This window comes from Myotis yumanensis, unplaced genomic scaffold (genome assembly GCF_028538775.1).
Source record: "Myotis yumanensis isolate MYYU_CA2020_CCGP unplaced genomic scaffold, mMyoYum1.0.hap1 SCAF_19, whole genome shotgun sequence".
In the NCBI taxonomy this organism is placed as follows: Eukaryota; Metazoa; Chordata; class Mammalia; order Chiroptera; family Vespertilionidae; genus Myotis; species Myotis yumanensis.
Window position 1 is genome coordinate 22,489,071 of NW_027223770.1, and position 24,699 is coordinate 22,513,769.

A 24,699-nucleotide genomic window follows, 5' to 3' on the forward strand; every position below is an offset into this window, starting at 1 on the left:
ATTGGGTCTGACTTCATGAGTCTTTAGCACATAGGAATGTGTGAGCTCAAGTTTAACTGGATGCCCTTAATGCAGCGGTTTGAACAGTGTGAATTCTGTTTACAGATTATTCTGCTAAAACTTGAATTTAGTAATTCTTTTTTTTCCTTCTGTTTAACAAAAGTGGATACAGATGTTCTATGCCGTTTTTTTATTTGAATCAGTGGAGGGACAGACATTCACTGTACATAAGGAATCTAAATAGACCTGGCTATAGGTCTAGCACAGCACCGATGCAGTCTCCCCGGGGAGCCCACGTGTGTGTCCAGCACCCAGATCACAGGATAGAGAGTTCCCAGTGTCCCAGAGGCCTCCGCGTGCCCCTCTCGCCACTCACCCCACGCCCAACTCACCACCACCCAGACTCTGGCACCGTAATTTAGCTTTCCCCCGTGTTTGAACTTTATATAAACGCTCCCTTTAGTGTCTGGCTCCTCTCGCTCAGTGTTGGCGTGTGACATTTCGTCTGTGTCCCCGCACGTGGCCCCAGTGCACCCCGCAGCTAAACACGGGCCGACATGCTATGTATAGCCTCCGGACCCGATCGGGCGTGTGGCCTCCTGTTGCGCACCCATGAACTCAGAATGGCCTGGATGTTTGTAAAGGGTTGTAGAGAAAATTAGCAGCCTGCCTGGGGCCTGCAAAGCCGAAAGGATTTGCTGTCTGGCCCTTGGTAGGAAAAACTTGCTGACCCTTGTTCTCCGGTGTTCCATTGCGTCAGGAGGCCACCGTTTAGGGACCCGTTCTTGGGTGGTAGACGTTTGGTTGTTTGCTGGTTCGGGCTGTTTTGAACAGTGTTGCGAGGAGCATTCTCGTGCAGTCCTCTGGGTGCACGGAAGTACGGATCCCCGGGCGGGGTGCAGCCCAGGGTGGAGACGCCGGTCACAGGGTGGTGGATGGTGCCCAGCTCTAGCGGATGCGGCCCAAACAGCTTGGGAGAGTGGTGGTTCCGTGGCACGCTTCTGGCAGCCACTTACTCCGTGCCTTCCCAGCACTTGGGATTGCCGGTTTTAGCCGGTTCCTGTGAGTTCAAGGGATGGCATGTGTGGTTTTTAACGTGCATTTCCTTGGGGACAACTGAGGTTCAGCATCTGCTCATAGGCCGGTGGGCCGTTGGATAGCCGCTTATGTGAAGGGCCCATTTATTCCCGTCCTTGGCATTAGCCGTCGCCCTTTTTCCATTGAGTGGATGGCTTTCTCTCTCTGTTGACATACAGGGGTTCTTTGTGTATTCTAAGTAAGAGTCCTTCCTGCGTTTATGGGTCACAGCTATTTTCTCCCATGCTGCACAGGGCAGTGCCTGGCTGCAAAGATCTGGAGCCGGCTCTGGCCGGTGTAGCCCAGTGGTTAGAGCGTCGGCCTGTACACCAGAGGTCGCAGGTTCGATTCCTGGTCAAGGGCATGTACCTCGGTTGCAGGTCCGATCCCTGCCCTGTGTCGGGGCACATGTGGGAAGCAACGGGTCCGTGCCTCTCTGCCATATCGATGTTTCTCTCTTTCTCTCTCCTCCTCTCCCCCGTCCCTACCACTCTCTCTAAAAAGCAGTGGAAAAAAGGTCCTCGCTCCTCGGGTGAGGATTAAAAACAAAATCTGCAGCTGATGTTTGGTAGCAGATGTGCTTTTCAGGGAAGCTTTTGCTTTTCTTAAACATTTTTATGTTTTTTTTCCCCTTCGTTCTAGGATTGTCCTTTCATTGTCTGCATGACCTACGCCTTCCACACGCCAGATAAACTCTGCTTCATCTTGGACCTGATGAACGGTAAGCGAGTCGGACTCCCTGAGGGACGTGGCCATGACCCGGCCGACGGGCAGGTTGGGTCTCTCCGATCAGTCGTTTGCCCCTGAAGATGGAGGCAGCCTTTTACTCTTCAATCTAATTAAAATTCATGTAAAATGTTGACCTGGGTTTCCCTCTGCCCCTCCCAGTCTTTCCCTGGAAGTTGCATTTCCTAGAAAAGATTTTCATAAAATACTTAACAGTGAAACGTGATTTCCTGGAATGCAGCTGGTCTGGGCCTTTAATTAGCTTGTTGCCTGGCCCTCAACGTTTAGGAATGAAATGTCTCATAAGAATATAGGTAAAATGTATTTAAAATCCAACTTTGAAGGATGTTCGCCCGATTTTCTGTACCTTTAGCCCAGAACAACTGTACCTTGGCCTTTTAAACTGTGAGCGAATGATGGCCTTTAGAATGGCGAACAAGGTTTAGACAGAAAAAAAAACGATTTCTAATACTAGAAAGCGACACGGGATGGACTGAGAGTCTTTTTTGGTAACAAGAGCTGAAATAAAAAGGCATAAAATTCAACAAGTAAAGTGCCTTTTTTTTTGAGGTTCCTGGGATGTTTTATTATGTTTCGAGTGTTTGATTTAAGACTGGATCTGCCCAGCGACATGAAGGAATTTCACAGACATAATAGCTAACAAAAGCGGCCAGACGCAGCGGCCTGCCGTCTGTACGATTCTGTTCATGTGACTGTCAGAAATCAAAGTCAGGCACGCAGACTCTTTAGGACGACAGCGACTTTTAAAATAAACCCTGTGCCTCTGACTCCAGGGGGCGACCTGCACTATCACCTGTCACAGCACGGGGTGTTCTCCGAGAAGGAGATGCGCTTCTATGCCACCGAGATCATCCTGGGGCTGGAGCACATGCACCATCGCTTTGTCGTGTACAGGGACCTGAAGGTGAGCTGCGCGGCCGGCTCGCCGGTCACCGGGTCCGCGCGGGGAGGCGTGTGCTCCCGGCGCTCGGACATTCCCGTCCTTTTCCTCACTCAGCCCCAAAGCCCCTGTGATGTCGGTCTCTTCCAGGCTCCGAACTCTGTCCTCGGAGCTCGCGTCTGTCCCGGTGGCCAGTCACCTCGGCGCCTGCTACAGTGCCTGGCGCAGCACGGACGCTCATTCCAAAATTTTAACTGGTTGATTCATGCAAAGCAGGGGCGGGCGCTTTCTGGTGTCGCTGCTCATGTTTACCATTAATTGTAATGCGGTTGATGCTCACTAAGCCGCTGCCTTGGCCCTGGCGCTGTGTCAGAGCTGGAGGTGTGCAGAGATAGCAAGCGAAGGACTTGCGTCTCACAGGACGCACCCTGGTGAACCAGGACATAGACGGGCCGGTCAGAGTTCATGGGGGGCGAGGCTGGCCAGCCTGCAGAGCTTCCCCCAAAGGCCAGTGCCAGAGCTTCACATTTCGAGGTCACCTTAAAAAAGACAGATAGATAGATTGTTCTAGATCCCTGAGCTACAGAACCCCAGCGTGCTATGCTTGGGCTTCTGTTCTTGTTTTCTTTAAAAATATCTCACCGGTGCCCGGCCGGTGTGGCTCAGTGGTTGAGCGTCATCCCATGCACCAAGAGGTCATCAGATCGATTCCCAGTCAGGGCACCATGCCCGGGTTGTGGGCTCCATCCCCAGTAGGGGGCATGCAATTTTAAAGCTTTCTTCAAAGTTCATAAATTATTCTCTTAATTTTCACAAGAGCATTAAGGAAAAATATTGTTCTCATCGAATAGAAATAATGAGACACTGGCTGGTACGTGACATTTTATTTCCTCGTGTGAGTTTTACAGAAGAATAAAATACAAGCCCGAAGATCTAGAAAGTACCGTTGTAATGCGTTTCCATTTGCATCTATAACCGGTTTCTGAGCGTCTTTATGCCATGGTTTTGTTTTCTCAGCTATTTAGTAGGCAGTGGTATTATTTAATTTCTATTCCAACTTCATCCTCGTCACTCATGATTATTCATGCTCCGCTGTTATAATAGCATGCCATTATTTTTATTTCAAATGAAACAATGGTGATCTCCAGCAGAAAACGATTAAGACGACTGTAATTCAGTGTATATCGGGGAGAGGAGCTTTGTTTGCCATGATTATGCTGACCAAATCTAATCTCAGTGGCTACATTTCATCAGAGTTGCGGTCAAAATTACATTTGGTCATTTGGTGGATCGGGCACCAGTCAACAGAAATGACATTGATGGGGACCCGTGTGGCCCTGTGGAGTACTTTGATTTCTTAGGTCAGCGTCGGTAGCATCTTGCAAGATTCCTTTCTGTTCTGTGCCTCATGGGGTCTCCTTCTCAGAAGTCGTTATGATTCACAGAGGCACAGTGTCCCAGCTGGAAGGCCGGGAAAAGAACAAGCTTTGTCACGCTGGTGAACTGTGCTCACAGCCCCTCTCTCTTACCTGCGCTTCATTTTCTTTAGTTGTTGAATCCTTCGCTACTAATAATCAGCACCATCATTACCACTCTCAGCGGAAGTTAACGTGCCATATTCATTCTCAGCATCATGCCCTCCTTGGCTGTGATCTCATAGAGCTAGAATTTGTGTTCAGGAAGGAACTGTGATAAGATAATGAGGTACCCCGTGCCTGTAGTTTTAGACTTCCTCAGAGCCTCCGGGCATCCGGGGAACTCTCGCAGATCACCTTCTCTTTCTCTTCAGCCCGCAAATATCCTCTTGGATGAGTACGGACACGTCAGGATATCGGATCTCGGTCTGGCCTGTGATTTCTCCAAAAAGAAGCCGCACGCGAGCGTGTGAGTAGTGCATCGCCTCTGTCCACCATCATTTCTCCACTGCAGTCCGCTTGTTCCCTCAGACGCCGCCCTGGTCACGTGTTACCGTCCACACACCCCCTCCCCCATTTTTTTCTTGCCAGCCGTGATTTTCTTTTTCTTTTTTTAAATATATTTTTATTGAATTCAGAGAGGGAGAGAGAGATAGAAACATGGATGAGAGAGATCGGCTGCCTCCTGCACGCCCCACACTGGGGATCAAGCCTGCAACCCGGGCGTGTGCCCAGACGGGGAATTGAACCCTGACCTCCTGGTTCACAAGTTGACCCTCGGTAATAAATCTCTGAAGGTTGTGATAAAAATGAAATAGTCCGTGGGCCGAGTGCAGAGGCAGCTGTATGGGGAACTCTCCAAGGATGGCTGGAGGTCAAGTTTCTCTCTCCATCCACCTGTTCCTTCCTTTTCAAAAGGGTTTTTTTTAAAGAGAAATTAGGAATATTATTAAATTAAAAACCAAACATCTACTTGCAGTTCAAGCTGTTGAACATGGGTCAGTCCTCTAAGTGACCGCGCAGGGGACCCTTCCTGACACCACAATCTCCGCCACACCTGGCCCCTCAGGGCCCCCTGGACTGCGTGTGGCGGTGGCCATGCGTGATCGGGGCGTGTTGACACTGGCCCCAGGGCGTCTCTGAACCCGGGTTTATTCACATGACAGTTGTGAGGGTTCAGTCATTGAATGAACGCAGCACGTGTTCATTTACATTGGCCGTGTGCTAGGTGCTGGCGGTGCCGCGGCGACCACGACAGAAAGGACCCCTGACCTCCGGGAGGTGACCGGGGTGTGGGGTGGCGGTGCCATCGGTTGGGCCTCAGCTGTCCCAGGCAGGCACCGCTTGCTGCTTTGAATGGGTTGTTATCTTCACAGAAGCCCCGGGAGCTTGTAGATGCCATTGTCTACTTTCTGTGGTGGGAAAACTAGGCCACCCATCTGGCACATCCTGGGGCCAGAACTACAGTCCGGTCTGTCTGTCTGACTCCCAGGAAGTAGCCCCACCTCAGCATGGGCGACGCGGGTCCGCAGGAGTGGGTGTCCCCACCCCTTCAAAGTGCACGGCACTGCGGCGTGGTCGCCTGTGCATCGTCCCCCTCCCTTCCCGTGTCCCCCAGTCCCACAGGGCTCCTCACAGGAGCTCTCAGTCGGCAGGAGACCTTCCGCTCTTCATAGCTGTCCCGGTGGAGGAGGGGCCGACCGGATTCAGATGTCGCCTCCAGGACGGAGGACTAGTCTTCACATTGATTTCGTGGGGCGATCTGTTGCGATTCATTCCTACACTGGTTAAGACAGAAAGGGTTGCTCCCCCACCGGGTGTCAGACGGATCATGTCTGTGCAGAGGCTCCATTGACCCGCCCCTTGTTCACAGCTGCTGCCGTTTGGTGAGCCATTCATATGGTATGAGGTGCCCATGTTCCGCTAACGTGCCACCCTTTCTCCTCCCCAGGGGCACGCACGGGTACATGGCTCCCGAGGTGCTGCAGAAGGGGACAGCCTACGACAGCAGTGCCGACTGGTTCTCCCTGGGCTGCATGCTCTTCAAGCTTCTGAGAGGGTGAGTGAGGCGCCCCCTCCCGGCGCGTCCGCAGGGCCTGGGCTGGGGTCACAGTCAAGGCTGTTAGACTTGATGCTGTTCCGGGTCCACAGTGACCTGTCAGCCACGTGCTAATCTAAATGAGGGCCGTGGCTCGCTCTGCCTCGTGAAAGCGAGAGCTCTGTTCCCGTAAGGTTATAGAAGAAAGCTTATGGTGTGGTGTTTTTATTCCATATCCTGTGGGAGTTACAGCAGTGATGGCGAACCTTTTGAGCTCGGCGTGCCAGCATTTTGAAAAGCCCTAACTTAACTCCGGTGCCGTGTCACATATAGAAATTTTTTGATATTTGCAACCACAGTAAAACAAAGATTTATATTTTCGATATTTATTTTATATATTTAAATGCCATTTAACGAAGAAAAATCAACCCAAAAAATGAGTTCGCGTGTCACCTCTGACAGGCGTGTCATAGGTTCGTCATCACTGAGTTATAGCATACTTAAATCTAAAATAAGACCTCTTTGAGAAAATTTATAAAAATAATAAAATAAGATGGCTTTGAAATATTTCCATTGATACCCCTTATTTGAGAATAAGTGTTATTTGAAAATGTGGGTAATTGACAAAAGTAGGATTTTTTTTTCCCCCTACAAATGAATTGCCCATGATTGTCTTGTGCGCTTACGTCATTTTTCAGGGTGACACACGTGGATGAAGACCCGTGATGAATCCGTTTTAAACGTGCATTTATTTGTAATCCTGCTGAAAGTAATTTGTTTTTAAAACGCAAAGATGGGATTGTGTAGTCTTTTTTTTTTTTTTTTTTTAAATATATTTTATTGATTTTTCACAGAGTGGAAGAGAGAGAGATAGAGAGTTAGAAACATCGATGAGAGAGAAACATCGATCAGCTGCCTCCTGCACATCTCCCACTGGGGATGTGCCCGCAACCCAGGTACATGCCCTTGACCGGAATCGAACCCGGGACCCCTCAGTCCGCAGGCCGACGCTCCATCCACCGAGCCAAACCGGTTTCGGCAAGTCTTGTGTTTCTAATTCATTTGGTTGTAATGGACCCTCAGTCCTAAGCTACCAAACATGGTGAAATCGAGGGGACCCATGACACTGCGGAAGCGCTCTCAAAACGTGTCCTCATCTCGAATGATTAAACGTTGTTAGCATTTCCACGGAGCTTAAGAACGTTTAGCCAATTTCAATAGAGAGCTTAAGTTCTCAGCGTATAGTGTTGCTTTTTCTTCATTCGCAAAGAGGCAAAAAGCGTTCGACAGGAAAACGTCCTCGTCCAGGTTCGCCCGTTGATGTTTCCCTCGTGAGCACGCGAGGCTGGTGTTTGCTGACTTTCTCACTTTTCCGTCGGGAAGCCTCCTCGAGCACCACTCATCTTCTTCTCTTAGCACATCTGGGAGGGGGCTGGCCCCACACTCGGTCCGGAGCCCCCAGGACTCCGCCGATCCAGCTGATCTCTGCTCCCCCATCCGCTCGGGCACTGAAATTGCATTATTGCCTAGAGAGGCAGGTCTTGTCGGTCCTGAATTGAATTATTGTGTTTGTGGAGCCTGGATGGGCTTAATTCCCGTCATCAGACTAGCTGACCTAATTAGGGAGCTTCTGCCAGGCCAACCAGAGACAGCCGCTCCCACCCGAGGCATCCTTCGACCCCCGGGAGTCAGCGGGCCCGGTGGGCGCATGCCGCTCATCAGGGTCTTTGCCCGGGCCTCCCGAGGAGGTTAGAGATGCAGAATGCACACTGACAAGATGTTCAAGATGATGAAAAACTGCAAAGCAGCTCAAGCGTTGAACGCACTGGTTCAGGATTCGAAAATCTGCCGTAAAATGGTCCAGGGAAGCCTGCCAAGGCCTTGCGTTCAGGGCTCTGTGCGCGTCTTTATTTTGTTTGATATTCTTACTCCGTTTATGATAATGTCCATGCATGTACATTAGGGACGATGTGGCATAGCAGTCTTTTTAGCAGATCTGAGGGTTTGGTTTAATAACTCCATAGGATCCAGCATTACCATCTGTGGTTAACAGCATGAATTCAGCCTTATTTGGCCAGAATTCACGTCCGCAGTGCTGAATCGGAAGGGGGTCATCCCTCTGTGAAGTCCTTGGTCAGGCTTGGGCGAAACGACACATTCGGTGTGGCTCCTAGGAGAGGAGTCTTGGCCGACAGGATACACCCAGGGGTTGGTCATGAGGATGGGATGGGATGGGACAGGGGAAGAGAAAGAGCTAGAAGTCATGGCTCACGGGGAAGGTTGAAGGAGCTGGTGCCTTACTGACAGGGCAGAAGTCATGCTGTGTAGCCCCAGAGGGGAGGCGTTGTGAGGCTGGGATAGGAACGCCCTTTCTAGCATAAGCTGCCCAGGGAGGCATGTCCTGCCACCCAGGTAGCCAGCTCCCTGCCGCTGTCCGGGGACCACCTACTGAGCCTGAAGTGGAAAGAGTCCTTCCAGGGTAGGATGGGTCGGACCCGATGGGTCTTCCTCACCAGGATTTATTGTCTAATGCCATCCTGTTCTTCAAAAGCCATTCCCAGGAAAGGATGTGGTGCTAAAACCAAAGAGTAGGGAGTATGTATTGATTAAATGGATTTAAATTAAATTTGCTGAGCATTTATTGAGCACCTACAGTATGCAAGACTGTGCTTGATGCTATGGGGAAAGGAAGGACGGGGAAGAGAGGGAGGGGCAGGAAGGAAGCCACGTCCAGTGATGGGAGAGAATCACGGATCGGCTGCCCTCCTGCACGCCCCACACTGGGGTTGGAGCCTGCAACCCAGGCATGTGCTCTGACTGGTAGTTGAACCATGACCTCCTGGTTCATAGGTCGAGGCTCAACCTCTGAGTCACACCAGGCTGGCTGAGCTTCTGTTCTCTGATTGAATACTCCCTGATGGACCAGTGTGTCCCCCTGCTTCTGCTTTTGTCTTGACGCCCTGGAAGAATGCCTCCGGGCAGGAGGGAAGGAACCGGTGTGAGAACGTTGTGCAGGCCTGAGCACGGGCTTGCATCCCTGAGTCACGGTGACGAGCCATTCGGAGGCCATGCGTTCAGGGCGGGCGCGGGTCGCCGCTTCCCCTGGAGATGCCGTGGTCAGATGCTTAGGAGCATCTGTGCCTGCGCTGTGTCCACGTGGCAGGCGTGGAATTGCCGTCACGGTCCTCAGTCTGGGTTTCAGGTGTCTCTAGGGGAAAAGAATCGCCCTGTCGCCTGATCTTATGCTTGTCACCATTGATTGTCCCCAAAGGTGTCAGACGTGGGGAGGGAGCCCCGGGGGGATGGGGGGTGTCTGGGGAGAGTTGAGCTCTGCCTGAGGTTGTTGAGGTGGTTCCGCGTGGAAAAAACAAGGCATGTTTACGAGCATGTTGGCAGCTATTGGCTGAGGTTCAAAATGCGTGTAACACCATCTTTTTGGTATTTTAAAATTAATTTTCGATGTAAGAGGTTTTAATCACTTGTCATGTTTTTGAACCCATTGTTTCACTGTGGTGATGGTGTGTGTGTGTCTGGGGGTGGAGCCGCCATTTATCATAATTTGAGTGGTTTTCCCACTCGTGGGGAGGGGACAATGCAGCTCTCCCACTCTGTCTGTGATTCAAAAGCCGAGTCTGGCCGCTGCCCCTGTGAGTTGCTCCCATCACGTTCCCTGGTGTGGTGGGAACATTGCCTGTGCCGCCTGGGGAACGCGGCTCGCCGGGAGCAGCTGTGATCACACAGGACCTGGGAGCACCACGCTCCTCACTCCACACGGAGATCGTTGCTGTTGGGGCCTTTCTTTAACATTCTCCAAAATAGAAACCGAATCTTCGGTTTTGTTCACAAAGAATAATCAGGATTGAACGCGCTGGAGGCAGATGTGCGCCGGGCTTTGCGCTTGAAAGACCCACGTTCCCCAGCCCCGGAGCACAGCTGAGGAGCCGCCACGCGTCCCCGACCACCTCCCCTCCAGTCGGACATGGACGATCTCTGTTTATAACGTGGGCTTTGCGGTGCGAGGGCCCGTGCGCCGGAAATGTTTCTGGCACTCGCCAGCTCTGGCCGCAGTCCCCTTGCAGGCCTCCCTCTGGTCTCATGAGAAGCTTTTTAAATTTAGCACAGAGCGTCTCTGTGGGGGCACAGCAGGGCAGTCCTTCCCTTCCAGCATCAGGCGCAGGCAAACCCCGGGGTCAAGGGCGGGGTCAAGGGCGGAGTGGGCTCTCTAGCGCTGCACCAGGAGCTGCACCAGCAGGTGGGGGGCCGCAGGAACCCCAAGATCCTCACACAGTCCCCTGCACACGTTCAGGGACTTGGCGGGAAGAGCTGTGCGGAGCAGAAAGACCAAGGCTTTCGTCAGATTTCATAATACACTTTGTTCCTGTCCTTTCGAACCATGAGCGTGCTCATTTCTCCCTGTATTTTGCATAGAGGAACGATGCCAGTGTTTTTTTTTTAACATTAGACTATCTTGTAAGTATCAAAGCAGTACCGTTTGCTCTTATATCCTATTTGATTTTCAAATGTAGTAATTTTACATTTTTGTCCTTGGAAATAATTAGGGTAAAAAAAAAAAATACTTCCAATCTGCTTGGTACTAATTCTCCTTGTTAATATGTATTTTTTCAAGTTAGTGCTTTCAAGAGATGGCAGCAACTTTGTATTTCACTTGCACGATGAGAAAGAAAACAAGGTGTGAGAGTACCCTCTCTTGTACAAAATGAGAATGAAAATATTTCAGATAATAAATGCTCTGAAAAGGAATAATCTCATCAAGAGCTGATTCAGTGCATGGCTTCACTAATTGGGCAGGATGGCCCGATCAGTCCCAGTGAGCGGAAGTGCAAAGATGCGTGGGATTTTAGTGTTTTTGGTAAATCCCGTTGATTTGTGTGTGCGACATTCTAATCTCTCTCACGGCGTTCACGTGAGAATATTTTACATATCTCACCTCAGATGCCTTATAAATACATCTATAGGATTAGTAATTCTACAGGCATGTCTTACTGGAAGAGAACGTAATCCCTTCTATCCCTTCTTTAACCTTCAAAGAAATAAGTCAATAAGGCAGTGGTTTTCTAATCTGCATGTTAGCTGGTCTCTCCAAATGCAAAGATTGCCTTGAAAAGCCAGCTTCCCCGGAGTTTTAAAAACATGGTGAAGAGTAGCCAAAACCGGTTTGGCTCAGTGGATAGAGCGTCGGCCTGCGGACTGAAAGGTCCCAGGTTCGATTCCGGTCAAGGGCATGTACCTGGGGCTGCGGGCACATCCCCAGTAGGAGATGTGCAGGAGGCAGCTGATCGATGTTTCTCTCTCATCGATGTTTCTAACGCTCTATCTCTCTCCCTTCCTCTCTGTAAAAAATCAATAAAATATATTAAAAAAAAATAAAAACATGGTGAAGAGTAAGAATACTTGGTTTTACGGAGTTGATCAAGCAGACGCTCATTTTGTAGAGTAAGGCTCAACCTCACTGATTCCACAAATGGCTTCTCTGTTAGATGCCACCGTTTGCTGCCACTGTCTTTACTGCTAGCGCAGACGTGGTGGTTGTTCCTTATTGTGGCTGTCCCGGCACCGTTTCGGTGAAGTGTGTGGCAGTATGCCCGTTAGCGATGAAGAGTTGAGGCTGAAGTTTTACATGACTGGCGCACAGCCGGTGTACCGCCAGTCCCAGCGTGAGCCCAGGCGGTCTGACTGGGAAGACCGGGGTCTCCGTCAGTAAAAAGGGGAGTAGCAGCTCGGGGCTCTCGTTTATCTCTGTTAGCATCTGAGGGATTGATTGCTTACAATGCCTGGCTTCTGGAGGGGAAGTGTGTTCGTCTTGGGCATGTTTTGATTTGACTATAGTTCCTTGAGGGACTAATAACCATTTTTCTTAAAAAAAAAAAAAATGATCTCAAACACTTAGCCTGACAAGTGTTGTATAAATGATTTTCATTTTTGTGACTGCCTACTGGTTAATCATTTTTAAAAATACGTTTTTATTGATTTTTAGAGAGAGGGGAAGGGAGAGGGGAAAAGAGAGAGAGAGAAACATCGATGTGAGAGAGAAATACTGATGGGCTGCCTCTCATATGCACCTGGACCAGGGATCCAACCCACAATCTGGGCATGAGCCCTGGCTGGGAATCAAATCGGCGACCTTATGGAACATGGGATGACATTCCAACCAAGCCCCACTGGCCAGGGCATAATTTTTGTTAATATATTTTAAAACATCAGTTGGAGTATATTTGCTGACGCGTATCTTATTAGTGCCGTGACTTTATTGATGAGAGGATCAGGCAGAGCCGATAAACATAAGCCTTGCTGTTTCTGGCCTCTGCAAATGATCAGTGTCGGTGGCTTTTGTATTGCTATAGCTTTGAATAAACAGCGACGGAACACAATACTTCACCGAATATTAGTCCATGGCGTGCACTAGGTTGGCTGATACCGCATTATAACAGAGTGTCCTTTCTTCCTGCAGCCACAGCCCTTTCAGACAACACAAAACCAAAGACAAGCACGAAATAGACCGGATGACACTCACCGTGGTAAGGAGATGAACGACTCTCTTTCTATTCAGTTTTGTGTTTCTTACGCAACCGATGTAAAATTTTCCTTTCTTAAAATAAAGAAGCGAAGATACAATCCCTAGAAGAACCTCAAAAAAGAAAAAAATAATGGGAATAGATGGTAGGGCAGAAATGAAGATACTGATTGGTGGTGAATCTGTGATTCTGAACACCAACCTTGCCCCAGAAACGGTCTTTCCGTCTGGTTGGGGGCGGGCGGCGCCTTTTCCTTGAACGCGCCTTTGAAACCGTGTTCTCGTTTCCCCCCAGAACGTGGACCTTCCCGACGCCTTCTCCCCCGAGCTGAGGTCGCTGCTGGAGGGCTTGCTGCAGCGGGAAGTCGGCAAGCGGCTGGGCTGCCACGGAGGCGGGTAGGCTGCTGCTCGAGAATTCCAGTCGGGGATGGGGGTGTGTCACATGGGAAGTAGGTATATTGTCTCATGTGTTCCGTAATTAAAGCTGAAGGAGTCGCCGACTTTTTAAAAAGTTTTTGTTGTTAGTTTTTAGATAGAGAGAAAGGGAGAGGGAGAGGGAGAGAGAGAGAGAAACAAAGATGTGAGAGTGAAACATTGATCGCTTGCTGCCCCCACTGGGGGTCGAGCCCACCACCCGGGCATGTGCCCTGACCAGGAATCGAACCATGACCTCCTGGTTCATAGGTCGACGCTCAACCCCCGAGCCACACGGGCCAGGCATGGCGAGCAGTATTTCTCAGCGTCACCGTGTTTCCTGTGTTGCTTTGGAAGAGTGTTCTTTAGTTGCTTAAGGAACGGGAACTAGTTGCTCCTCTGTGTTCCTGCCAGGGGAGAGTTTTTGCAGAATATTGCTTGGATCTCTCAGTGCGTGCTCACCACTGTCACGGCCTCTCCGCTACAGGTCTCAGGAAGTGAAGGAACACAGCTTCTTCAGGGGCATCGACTGGCATCACGTCTACTTACAAAAGGTACTCCCCGTGGGACCCCACCCTGGGCACCCGCGTGCTCCCCGTCTCTGCTTCCTGGCTCTGGCCCCAGCGTCCCCCACCCCCAGCTTCCTGTCCGTAGAGTCCTTCTTGCTCTTCCGTCCAAGGGTGGCTGGATGGCTGGCTCACTCCTCGAGGGCTGCTCACTGCCGCCTCTTCTTCCCCTAGTTTAAACGTTTTCAAAATATCTTCTGCACAAATTAGTAAGTGGCGACATGGAGCTGACATGTAGCGAATTCAAATGCCCACAGGATTGAGGCTTTTTCGCTTTAGCTCATCCGCTTGACTTTTTATCTCAGTGCATGACTGTATTTTTATATTTTTCCATATAAAAATGTACAGGAAACATCGTAAACTTACATACACTTTCTAGCCCAGTACCACGTAATTTAAGAATTCGCGTGATTGCATATCAACATAATTCCCATATCTTATTTTAAGGTATTTTTATTTTCTCACTGATACAGGAAAACACCCCAAGTGGGAAGGTTTTTATGTTTGTTTTTTAATGTTGATTATCAGCTTTGGACTCTTTCTTTGCATAAACTCACACTGTGGAGGAATAGTGATCTGTTAGCCCTGCCTGCGTAGAATTAGGGTTCCGGCTCCAGTTACATTAATATCGGCCTCAGGACTGTGTGGTGTGGGGTGTTTTGTCTGCCTTGAGGGGCCCAGCAAGTGGAATGTGGCCCCCAACCCCCCGAGAAAACGTGCTTGCTTAAAGCCGAGCTGGGAGGATGTGCAGTCCTGAGCCTCCATTCCATGTAATAATTATTTAAGACTTACTTGGACATGAGTGTTTTTGTTTTTTTTTCCCCTTAAATATGTCTAAGATCTGAGGTCTTCCTTTGGGGCCATTCGGGGCAGAAGCTCCGCGGTGAAGCCTGTGACGTGCTCTGTGTGAGCTCGACACCGAGTTCTCTCTGTGGGATGGTGGTTGGGGCGGGGCCATCGGGGCGGCTGGCTTCTGACCCTTCCCCCTTTGGGTCCTCCAGTACCCTCCACCCCTGATCCCTCCCCGGGGAGAAGTGAATGCGGCCGACGCCTTCGACATCGGCTCCTTTGACGAAGAGGACACCAGAGGCATCAAGGTGCTCGCATGCTGTTGGCTCTCAATGTTGTCAGAGGGTGCGGGGGAGTTTCTCATCGGAAATCAAACGCTGTGGTTGTCTCAGTGTTGGCCTGCCCGTGGGATGTAACTTACAAAAGGCCATCCGCACATTTGCAGAATGTAGAAGTCTAGGACCTAAATGAGTGAGAAACTGAAAGCTTTTTTGGGGATAATCACTCTGTTTGGTCAACTGCAAAATGGTCAGATTTTTACTGACCTGGGTAGATTGGCGATTGAAATAAAATTCCAATGTGTAGGAAGCAGGAAAAACAACCGTGTGAAAGCAAACCTACTTCTCGTGCCCCAGAGCCAGTCTTATTGAATTAGAGTAGAGTTACAGTCAGCGTTCGACCCGATTCTCCTAAGCCTCAGATCTCTCTGTCGGGTGAAAGGCGCAAACCGTGTGCATCGTGTTGCATTTGTCAATCAAAAGTGAAGTAATCACTGTTGTTTAAATATAATCCTCTGCATTTTTCAAACTTTGGCTCGTATCACTATTTTCCCATAGACAGGGTATCATTACGGATGGTGAGTCATGAGAGAAAATCACCCTCTTTGGGGTGCAGAGTCACTGCACGTCAGGCTCCCCCAGTCCCCACTGTCATCCCAGGACTGCCTCTCCCTCCTGGATACTCCCGGTCTCTCAGCTGCCTGCTTTTATACCCTTCTTATCTAGCGCCCCCCCCCCCCCCCACCCATTTTTCCTACCTGGTAGCTCCGCCTCCTGAAGGCCAGGGCACTGTTACACACACGCCTGCGAGGCATACATAAAACACTGCCACATGCAATGCCCGGGCCCAGCAGGGGCTGTGCCCCGAGACACAGAATGGATCCCATGGGATGTGGGCAGAGACAGGGTGGGGAAGGGGCTGGAGGAAGCGTGACGGCGGCTGGGCAGGGGAGCAGACGTACGGTTTTTCCTGAATGCCTGTCACTTTCACACCACCAGCGAGTCGAAAGGTCACCTTAGGTCAGAGGTCAGAGGTCAGCTGTACTCATCTCTCAGGCAAAGGGGTGAGCAGGTCCGGTTTGTATAGGGATGCCTGCTTTTGCAGGTCACCTGTCGCCTCTCAGCAGGCCCACTCCCGTTTCTATCACGAACCTGCAGCTCCGCGGCCTAAAGCCGTTTTCCTCACTCGGTTCCGGGGTGCAGCCTCACTCAGGGAGAAGGATGAGGAAGCTGGAGTAACGGTTTGGAAAAGAAACACATCACGAGCGTCATGTTTATCACGGCTCCTCTTAAAGGCCAAGCTGCCCAAACCCTCCCTGTGTCTTGAGCTTTCGCTTCTGCATGTGATGGAACTGTTACGCTTGGATTCGCTGGGAGGTTCATGGAGTGAATGATAGGTTTAGCCCCGCCCACATTTTGTTTTCCTCGCTTTTCAGAGTAAGTGGAGGCGGCCAAAAGACTCTTCCGGCTTCTCCCTTTTCATTGTTTCTGAAAACGATAGGAGTCTATTTTCCACGTAAATCGAATATCCCCACCACAATGGAAATTTTATTTTGTTGTCAAAGCCTTTTCATACTCCAGATAAAGGCCTATGTGTGCTGGTTTCATCAGCAAAACTGCAGTGAATGTGAAGAAAATTGGGGGCGAAGCCACCTGACCCGGGAGTGAGAGCGCAGTGCTCACCAGGGATAGCCACTGTGGGTCCCGGCGGCTGGGTGGTCCTCAGTAGGGATTTGTCACCGTGGAGAACCTGTTCTAAGCGGTTGTGTGCCATCGTGCCGCCCGGTTCCTGCGCACAGTCATGCGCCTCTCGCCTTGGTAAGCACGGTCACTCATAGACGTCTCGCTTTCTCGCCACACGCAGCTTCTGGACTGTGACCAAGAGCTCTACAAGAACTTCCCGCTGGTCATCTCCGAGCGCTGGCAGCAGGAGGTGGTGGAGACCATCTACGAAACAGTGAACTCGGACACGGATAAGATCGAGGCCAGGAAGAGGGCGAAGAACAAGCAGCTGGGCCACGAAGAAGGTAAAATAGCTCACGTCGCTCACGATTTTCAGAGCAGAATATGTAACATAGAGTAGTAGAGTGATCCGTCATTCTTCATGCACTGAGTATTATTGCTCTTTTAATTGTGTTAGATTTTTATGGCTTTTGGATATTTAAATGTATTGTGGGCCCGGCTGGCGTGCTTCAGTGGTTGAGCATCCACCTAGGAGCCAGGAGGTCTCGGTTCAATTGGTCAAGGCACATGCCTGGGTTGCAGGCTCGATCCCCAGTGTGGGGCGTGCAGGAGGCAGGCAGTCGATGATTCTCTCTCATCATTGGTGTTTCTGTCCCTCTCCCCCTCTCCCTTCCTCTCTGGAATCAATAATAACGTATTAAAAGTCCCCCGAGTGCACCGAGGGGACCTTGCAGCCCTTTCACTGTGCTCACCTCCCTTCTCTGGGGAAAGGGCTTCGTTTCTAAGGTGCTCTGGAGAGAAAAGGTCCATTGAGATCCCTCTGGGCTGCATTTGCCGTAGCAGATTTTACGTCGAACTGATGACATTCTATCAATGGTCATTTGCTCCAAGGAGGGCCATGATGTCTTGACAAATTAGACCCAGAAAAAAAAATACATATCCCAATGACCTGGCTGAAGTGATTCCTTTTCATTAGAGCTGGAATTAGAACTCTTCTAACAAGTTAATGAATCCATCTTCATGTAGAAAGAATTAATTTGGGCATATCTAGGTCTTGGTTGAAGACCTCAGAAGTCACCTCTATAGAACAAAACACTCTCGGCCAGTGGTCGGCATACTCATTAGTCAACAGAGCCAAATATCAACAGTACTTCTTCAAAATAGACTTACTTGCCCAGGCCGAAAACCGACTTCTGCGCATGGGCCACTAAGTTTCAAACGCACTGTATGTGCGCACCCGCACGTGGTATTTTGTGGAAGAGCCACACTCAAGGGGCCAAAGAGCCGCAAGTGGTTCGCGAGCTGCAGTTTGCCGACCACTGGTCTAGGCTTAGATTTCAACTAAAAACACAAGATGTCAACCGTAGATATACTCTAGAAATGCAGGCACTTTTTCATGAAAAGGACACCTCCGGGAAGCTCACTCCCTGGTTTCAACCCTCTTTGGTCCCTCCCCACCCCGTCCTATGGGTGTTGCTTACATGTTTATCGTCTGACCTCCCTCTAGAGCAGTGGTTCTCAACCTTCTGGCCCTTTAAATACAGTTCCTCATGTTGTGATGACCCCCAACCATAAAATTATTTTCGTTGCTACTTCATAACTGTCATGTTGCTACTGTTATGAATCGTCATGTAAATATCTGATATGCAGGATGGTCTTAGGCGACCCCTGTGAAAGGGTCGTTCGACCGCCAAAGGGGTCGCGGCCCACAGGTTGAGAACCGCTGCTCTAGAGTGTGAGCTCCCCGAAGGTGAGGGGTCTTGTCTGTTGCTCACCTCTGAGTCCTCGATGCCTAGAACATGCTCAGCACTTGGCTGGTCACTTAATCTTGCTGAATGAGCGAATGAGAGAGGGAATGAATGATTTTGGCCCAATCACCCAAGCTTTTCATCAAGGCAAAGCAAGCCACTTAACATGAACCTGTTTTTGTTTTAAGAGACAATACTTCCCTATAAAAGGTCATCAGGACTCAGGGTGAGTGAATGAGCTTGGCCTCTCTACATAGCCATGTATTTGAGAGAGAAATATAACCTCAAGTCAAGGAATAAACACTTTTGATCCTTGTGCTACTTTGGCTTAGTCAGCCACGGAAATTCCCACTCGGTTATGATATAGAAAACAAAAAGTAGAAGAAAGGGAGAGGCCCAGTGCCACATAGAGGCAAAGGTGCTTGGGGCTTGCATTCATTTACTCTCTGTTCTTCCATTGTCGTTATATATAACTAGAGGCCCGATGCACGAAATTCGTGCAAGAGTAGGCCTTCGCAGCCGTGGTGGCTGCCTGGATCCGTCCCTCCCAGCTGAGGGCCAGCTGCCTGGATCCATCCCAGGGGCTACGTTCGGAGGATGTCTGGTCTAATTAGCATTTTACGCTTTTATTATTATAGATGAAAAAGTCGTTTCAGAACAAACTTTTGCCCTCTCAGAGCAATAAACGACCACTGTGAATTTATCAGGAAGTTGAGAAGCAATGATTAATGTCAGTAGGGAAAGAGCTAAAGAAACCTCTATTTTTTCAATTCCCAGTTCCCATGTGTTTAAAGACTGAAATAATGATTTCTGCAACAAATGACCAAACAAGACAAACCAGCAAAAGCGCAGAGACACAGACAACAGTGTGGTGGTTACCGGAGTGCAAGGGGGTGGGGGGAGGTGGTGGAGGGCAAAGGGGGCCAGGCACATGGTGACGGGCGGAAATCTGACTTTGGGTGGTAAACACAATGAACTATACAGGTGACGTATTGTACAGTTCTACACCTGAAACCTATATAATTTTTATATAGGTTTAATTTACATTAAAATTTAATTTAAAATTTAAGTATTGTCAAAATTTAATTTAAAATTTACTTTAATTTAATTTAAAAATTTTAAGAAAGAAGTAATGATTTCTGTAATGTCGTATACTGCTGGAAACTTGACTTTTCCAGAAAGTGTGTACTTCTCTTTTCCTGAGGCACGTCTACATGAAGACATTCTGTTTCAGACCCTATTTAACTGACGGTGACTTTCTATTTCTCAGATTACGCCATGGGAAAAGACTGTATTATGCACGGGTACATGCTGAAACTGGGGAACCCGTTTCTGACTCAGTGGCAGCGTCGATATTTTTACCTCTTTCCAAACAGACTTGAATGGAGAGGAGAGGGGGAGTCCCGGGTAAGTCTGACGCCCGTTACCAGGCACTTGCTGTCGTTAACGTTGAATGGATGGCACGTGGTTATCGCATCGTGAGGACACGTCTTGTCAAGCAGCCTCTGAAGCACTGTGCACCTGTTTAACTTGTGTGCATGCGATTTTGATGTTCAGACTGTGACTTTTAGACTTCCGAGTCAAGGCAGGATTTTGTAATATCAGAAAATAGAATGTGCTGTTCTGTGAGGTCCAAAGCAGACAGGAAATTGTCCCACTTTTCAGTATATTTGAAAATAAAAAACAAAACGGAAAAAAAACTTCCTTTGTTTAACATCAGGAATCTTCTTATATATTATCATATAGAATAAAAGGCTAATATGCAAATCAACCGAACGGCGGAACAACCATTCGCTATGACATGCGCTGACCACCAGGGGCAGGCGCTCAATGCAGGAGCTGCCCTCTGGTGATCAGTGTGCTTCCACAGGGGGAGCGCTGCTCAGCCAAAAGCCCTGAGCCGGGTTCACGGCTGGCGAGCACAGCGGTGGTGGCAGGAGCCTCTCCTCCCTCTGCGGCAGCACTAAGGATGTCCAACTGCAGGCTCCTGGACTGCTAAAGGGCGCAGGCCAGGCTGAGGGGACTCCCCAACTGAGTGCACAAATGTCATGCACCAGGGCTCTAATATATATATATGGCTAATATGCAAAGTATCCCCTCGGGAGTTCAACCAGGAGACCGGGAGTTGGATTGCTCGCTATGACGTGCACTGACCACCAGGGGGTGGCATGGAATGAAGGAAGGCCCTGGCTGGCAGCCAGGGAAGGAAGGCCCCGATCGGCCCTAATCGCCGGCCAAGCATAGGGACCCTACCCGTACACGAATTTTGCACACCGGGCCTCTAGTGTGCAATAAAAAGAGTCAATGTTTAATGGCCTGTTTGAGAAGCTGCTTGGATTCGTAGGTACCAGTGAGTTAAAAGCAAACATGCGCGTTGATGATGTCGTTTCTCATTTAGGACTCCTGGAGTATTTATCCAAAAAAACATAAAATGGTAAGGTCCTCGGGATGCTATAGCATTCACCCTAAGCAATACTGCTATAGACCTAGCACGCGGGGCAGTCCTTTAAGGATGTCACCTGTGTTTATAGCATCGTCTGGATATGATCGAAATAGCGTCAGCCGACAAGCTTGCATCGCCCGGCATTTACGGAGCTGCTGGGTGAAAGCTCAGCCTCTCACCTCTGGCTCCTGTGAATCGCCCTCGGCGGCCCCGAGTTCCCTCCCGGCTTTACTGATGGCGTTTAGATGGGTGCGTGGTGCAGAAAGCACGTAACTCACTGTCACTCAGACATCAGTCCTGTGTGGAGGGAACAGCTTTGCTCTTTGGCCTTAGAGACATTCCTTTCTTTGCAGGTTTGTTTGTTTGTTTTTGAGGTGGTATAGTTTGCACTTTTGTATGTGTTCCTTTGTAGCCATCTCCCCCACTTTTAGAATATCAGCAAAGAAAGACAAACGCCAAGTTTTTTGTTTACTTTTCCTAAGTGGGTAGTTTTCGGTATTAGTTAGTAGTTTAACTTCAGAAATCATGAACGATGTGAAGTAATCGGTCGTTTTTATTTTTATGATCAGCAAAATTTACTGACCATGGAACAGATTATGTCGGTGGAAGAAACTCAGTTTAAAGACAAAAAATGCATTTTGTTGAGGATAAAAGGAGGGAAGCAATTTGTCTTACAATGTGAGGTGAGTTTTTCTTATTCTTTTCATAGATGCAGTTTAGAACAATTCTTTCTCTCTCTCTCTCTCTCTCTCTCTCTCTTCAGCCACGAGGGCTGCTTGGTTAGAGAGCATTCTCTTACTCCGTGCTTTGCCACTTGCATACTTAGAAAGAAAGCCCTAAGGTTCAAGGTTTTCAGCAAATTCAGTTATTTTCAGAGAAGCAAATACTAGCGTGTGTGCGGAGGAAGCACGTGACATAATTTGATTGCATAACTCGTCTGATATTTTGCCGGGTCCCACAATAGTACTTGTGCCATAATTTCCCCGCTCTTCCAGCGTGTTGGAGTTTGAGTTTGGAATAACTAAGTAAATGCAAGATACCAAAGTGACCCTGCGAAGGGAAATGCCATGCTTCTCTCCCTAAAACTCTATTGTAGCCCCAGTTTAATTCCTGAATCCTTTTCCTTTGGGGCACTGGAGAGAGAGAGAGAGAGAGAGAGAGAGAGAGAAGGGGGAGGGAGAGAAGCATATATAGAGAGATAACCAGTAGTAGATACACAAGTGTGTTTAATTCATCATTACATGGGAAGGAGCGTTAAACTTGTCAAAACTGTTCCTCTGTTATTTGAACTTGAGCTGTTTTGTGAGCGTCCTCAGTGGATGGCGGGGGTCACGGCAGGGCTGGCAGGGCCCTCCTTCCCCTCTGGGGTCAGAAGAGTTGAGTGTGCGCTCGCTGGGAGCGGGGGCGGGTGTCGGGACCCGGGCATTGCCAGGGACGCCCACGTTGTCGGTTGGCACAGTGGGCGCAGCTGTCACACCTTCTCGTGCGTTTCCCTGCAGAGCGACCCCGAGTTTGTGCAGTGGAAGAAGGAGCTGACGGAGACCTTTACCGAGGCCCAGCGGCTGCTGCGACGCGCGCCCAAGTTCCTCAACAAGTCCCGCGCGGGCGTCGTGGAGCTCTCGAAGCCGCCCCTCTGCCACCGGAGCAGCAACGGCCTCTGACAGCCGGGAGGGACGCCGGTGACAGCCGGGACGAGGGTCCCGGGGAAGACGGTGCCTGGGGGACGTCCTCTCGGGTGTTCTCGGCCCTGGACGCGGAGCCTTTCGGAGGAGGAGGAGGAGGAGGCCTAGAGGATGGATCGCTCATCCCGGTTCTTGCATTGCTGGGAAGACCCGGCCGCTAGGATGCTCCTGCTCGGGGTCGTGACCATTCTCGGCCCGCGCGGCCTCCCTCCCGTCCTGGGGGCCCCCCCGCCGGCCTCATGTTTGTCCACAGTCGAAACTACTGAGGAAAAGGAAGTTTTTTCTCCGCCACACACTCATTTTGGTACCTATGAACCTAGAACTTGAGGCGATCACTACTCACCAGTTTTTACGTCTGATATCAAACATATCTTGGACTTGTCCGGATGGAATGTACCCGTCCGCCCTGTGGGCTAACAGGTCGCCCCGGGGTCGCCATATTTTACCCAGAAACAGTCACTGCGGATTTTTCTACGTCGTTGCTCTCCATGCTCCTGGGGATGGGAGGCCAGCCGTGTGATTCTTCCGTGCATCTCAGACCCGGCTCCGTGCTGTCCTGCGGTCGAAAGCTGAAGATGCTTTCTGGAATGGTTGTGCTTGGGACCCTCACCGTGTGGCTGCACCCCCAGCTGCGGGCCTGCCCCCCGCCCCCCCCAAGGGAGCGCTCGTTGCGCTGGGCACGGAGGGCGCGGCCCCCGAGGACACGGGAGCCCGTGGGAACTGCAGGCGCTCAACCACTGGAGACGTTGACAGCAATTCCGAAGGCTAGGCCGGTGCGGGGTTTTAAACTTCAGGGCAATGACGATCGTCAGAAATCTTCCAGGACACGAGCCGCACTTTCACGTGTCCGGGTGCACAGGGATGTTTGGGGGCGAGTCCGTTGGGTTTCGACAGCAGGCCGTGGTGTGACGCGGGCGATCTGGTTCCTTCTGCCTGACCGCAGAGAACTTATCAGCGATGGATGTGTGAAGGAAGGAAACTGTTGTACCTTTTGGTGTAATTTAAATGAATTTTATTGAAAAAAGAATGAATGTGTCCCAATGGGTTCCTTATGTATTTGGATCTATGTTGTCATTCGTGAGTGACCCCGTGACCCTGGGCGGGTCGTCCCGTGACCGGGACGTTAGAGCGTGAAGACTCTTCGCCTGATCCCAGCGGCGGCCTTTCCCCGTGGTTTTCCCCTGGCGAGTTCCAGGCCCTTCTCACGCCCCAAGTAAATGCTGGGTTATAAGAACCAGTGTGTTTGCCAGCAAAGCCCTCCGTGTCATCAGACTAAAAATAATAACAGCAATTTCAAAAGGCCACTTGTTGGTCCTGTTCCCAGCGCACTTTTATTGTTCGTTTCCAAGTTAATAACAATATACAAAACTTGACATCGTAATTATCTGCATCCTGTCCTTGATCTTTTTAGTGGCTCCAAATCTTCGTTTTCACATTCGTGTGCTGTGTTCATTGGGAAAGAAAGTGCTTTTTAAATGAAATTCTATTTGGGGGATTGGAAAGATAATTACTGGCAGAGTTTTTCATTTCCTAGGAGTTACTTTGGGAAAGGAATTGGGAGGGTCACTGTCCATCTCAAGTCTTAACTGGAGTTTAAATTAACACGCATGTTCTACTGCCTGCTATTTCCAGTATTTCCAAAGCACGCTATGCACATGCATTCTCGAGTTTAAAAGGGAAGGGTAATTAGGTTGCTTAAAAGAGCAGAAAAACCACCAAGACAGACACGCAGTTGTTCACAAAGAGCGAGCGTCTCCCCGGGCCGGCTAAGTGCAGCTGTCATTGCTCTCGCCACCGCCAGCACGCATGCTCAGCACGGAGAGCCAGAAACCTCGGGGCCTCATGTGCCGAAGGCAGGCAGACCGTACCCCTCCGGGTCTGGGCTTAGCGTCTCACGTCTCACACCTAGGGCCATACCTTCTCTGATTCACGTCTCTTTGAGAAATACATTTTTTGCTCTGGGGTGGAAGGTAAAGTTAATCTCTTTTAGAAATTTAGGAATTGCTCCTAAGAGAGATGAATGGGAAGGTAGCCCAAGAGCCCTATTGCCTCAGGCTTATCCCAAGTAAACTTTTATTCCCCCAACTCACACTTGACTTACAATGGCATGGCTGAGGAGGGCCTCGCAGGGATGGACTTTACTGATGGCCCTCTGTGGTCTCCGGTTGTGTTGGGGTCTGGGTGGGCAGTCCCTGGGGAGGCAGGTCTTCTGCCTGAACTTGTGCCCACAGCCCCTCTGAAGGGGTGTCGACAGAAGGTCCTAGAAGGTCAAAGAGGTTCATTGGTATATGTGGCTATTCTAGACAGTTTGAAAGTGTTATGTCATTCCTAGATGTTTGACCCTTCCTGTGTTTGGACCATGTAAAAAGACAAAATTCTGCACAAGTTTTCTCGTTATTTTAGATAT

At 49.8% G+C, this 24,699-nt stretch overlaps 1 protein-coding gene across 3 annotated transcripts in view; it reads left to right on the top strand.

Annotated features, from left to right (window-relative positions):
- GRK3 (G protein-coupled receptor kinase 3) overlaps positions 1-23,673 on the top strand; it is a 79,625-nt gene extending 55,952 nt beyond the window's left edge. For all 3 annotated transcript variants that reach the window (XM_070400089.1, XM_070400090.1, XM_070400091.1), the window contains 12 exons: positions 1,720-1,798; positions 2,598-2,728; positions 4,494-4,588; positions 6,071-6,178; positions 12,627-12,693; positions 12,985-13,085; positions 13,591-13,657; positions 14,671-14,766; positions 16,601-16,763; positions 19,438-19,574; positions 21,180-21,293; positions 22,110-23,673. In XM_070400089.1, the coding sequence (XP_070256190.1) occupies positions 1,720-1,798; positions 2,598-2,728; positions 4,494-4,588; positions 6,071-6,178; positions 12,627-12,693; positions 12,985-13,085; positions 13,591-13,657; positions 14,671-14,766; positions 16,601-16,763; positions 19,438-19,574; positions 21,180-21,293; positions 22,110-22,271 (1,320 nt within the window). In that variant the 3' untranslated portion in view covers positions 22,272-23,673. The remainder of the gene's footprint in view (positions 1-1,719; positions 1,799-2,597; positions 2,729-4,493; positions 4,589-6,070; positions 6,179-12,626; positions 12,694-12,984; positions 13,086-13,590; positions 13,658-14,670; positions 14,767-16,600; positions 16,764-19,437; positions 19,575-21,179; positions 21,294-22,109) is intronic.
- Positions 23,674-24,699: the final 1,026 nt, after the last annotated feature.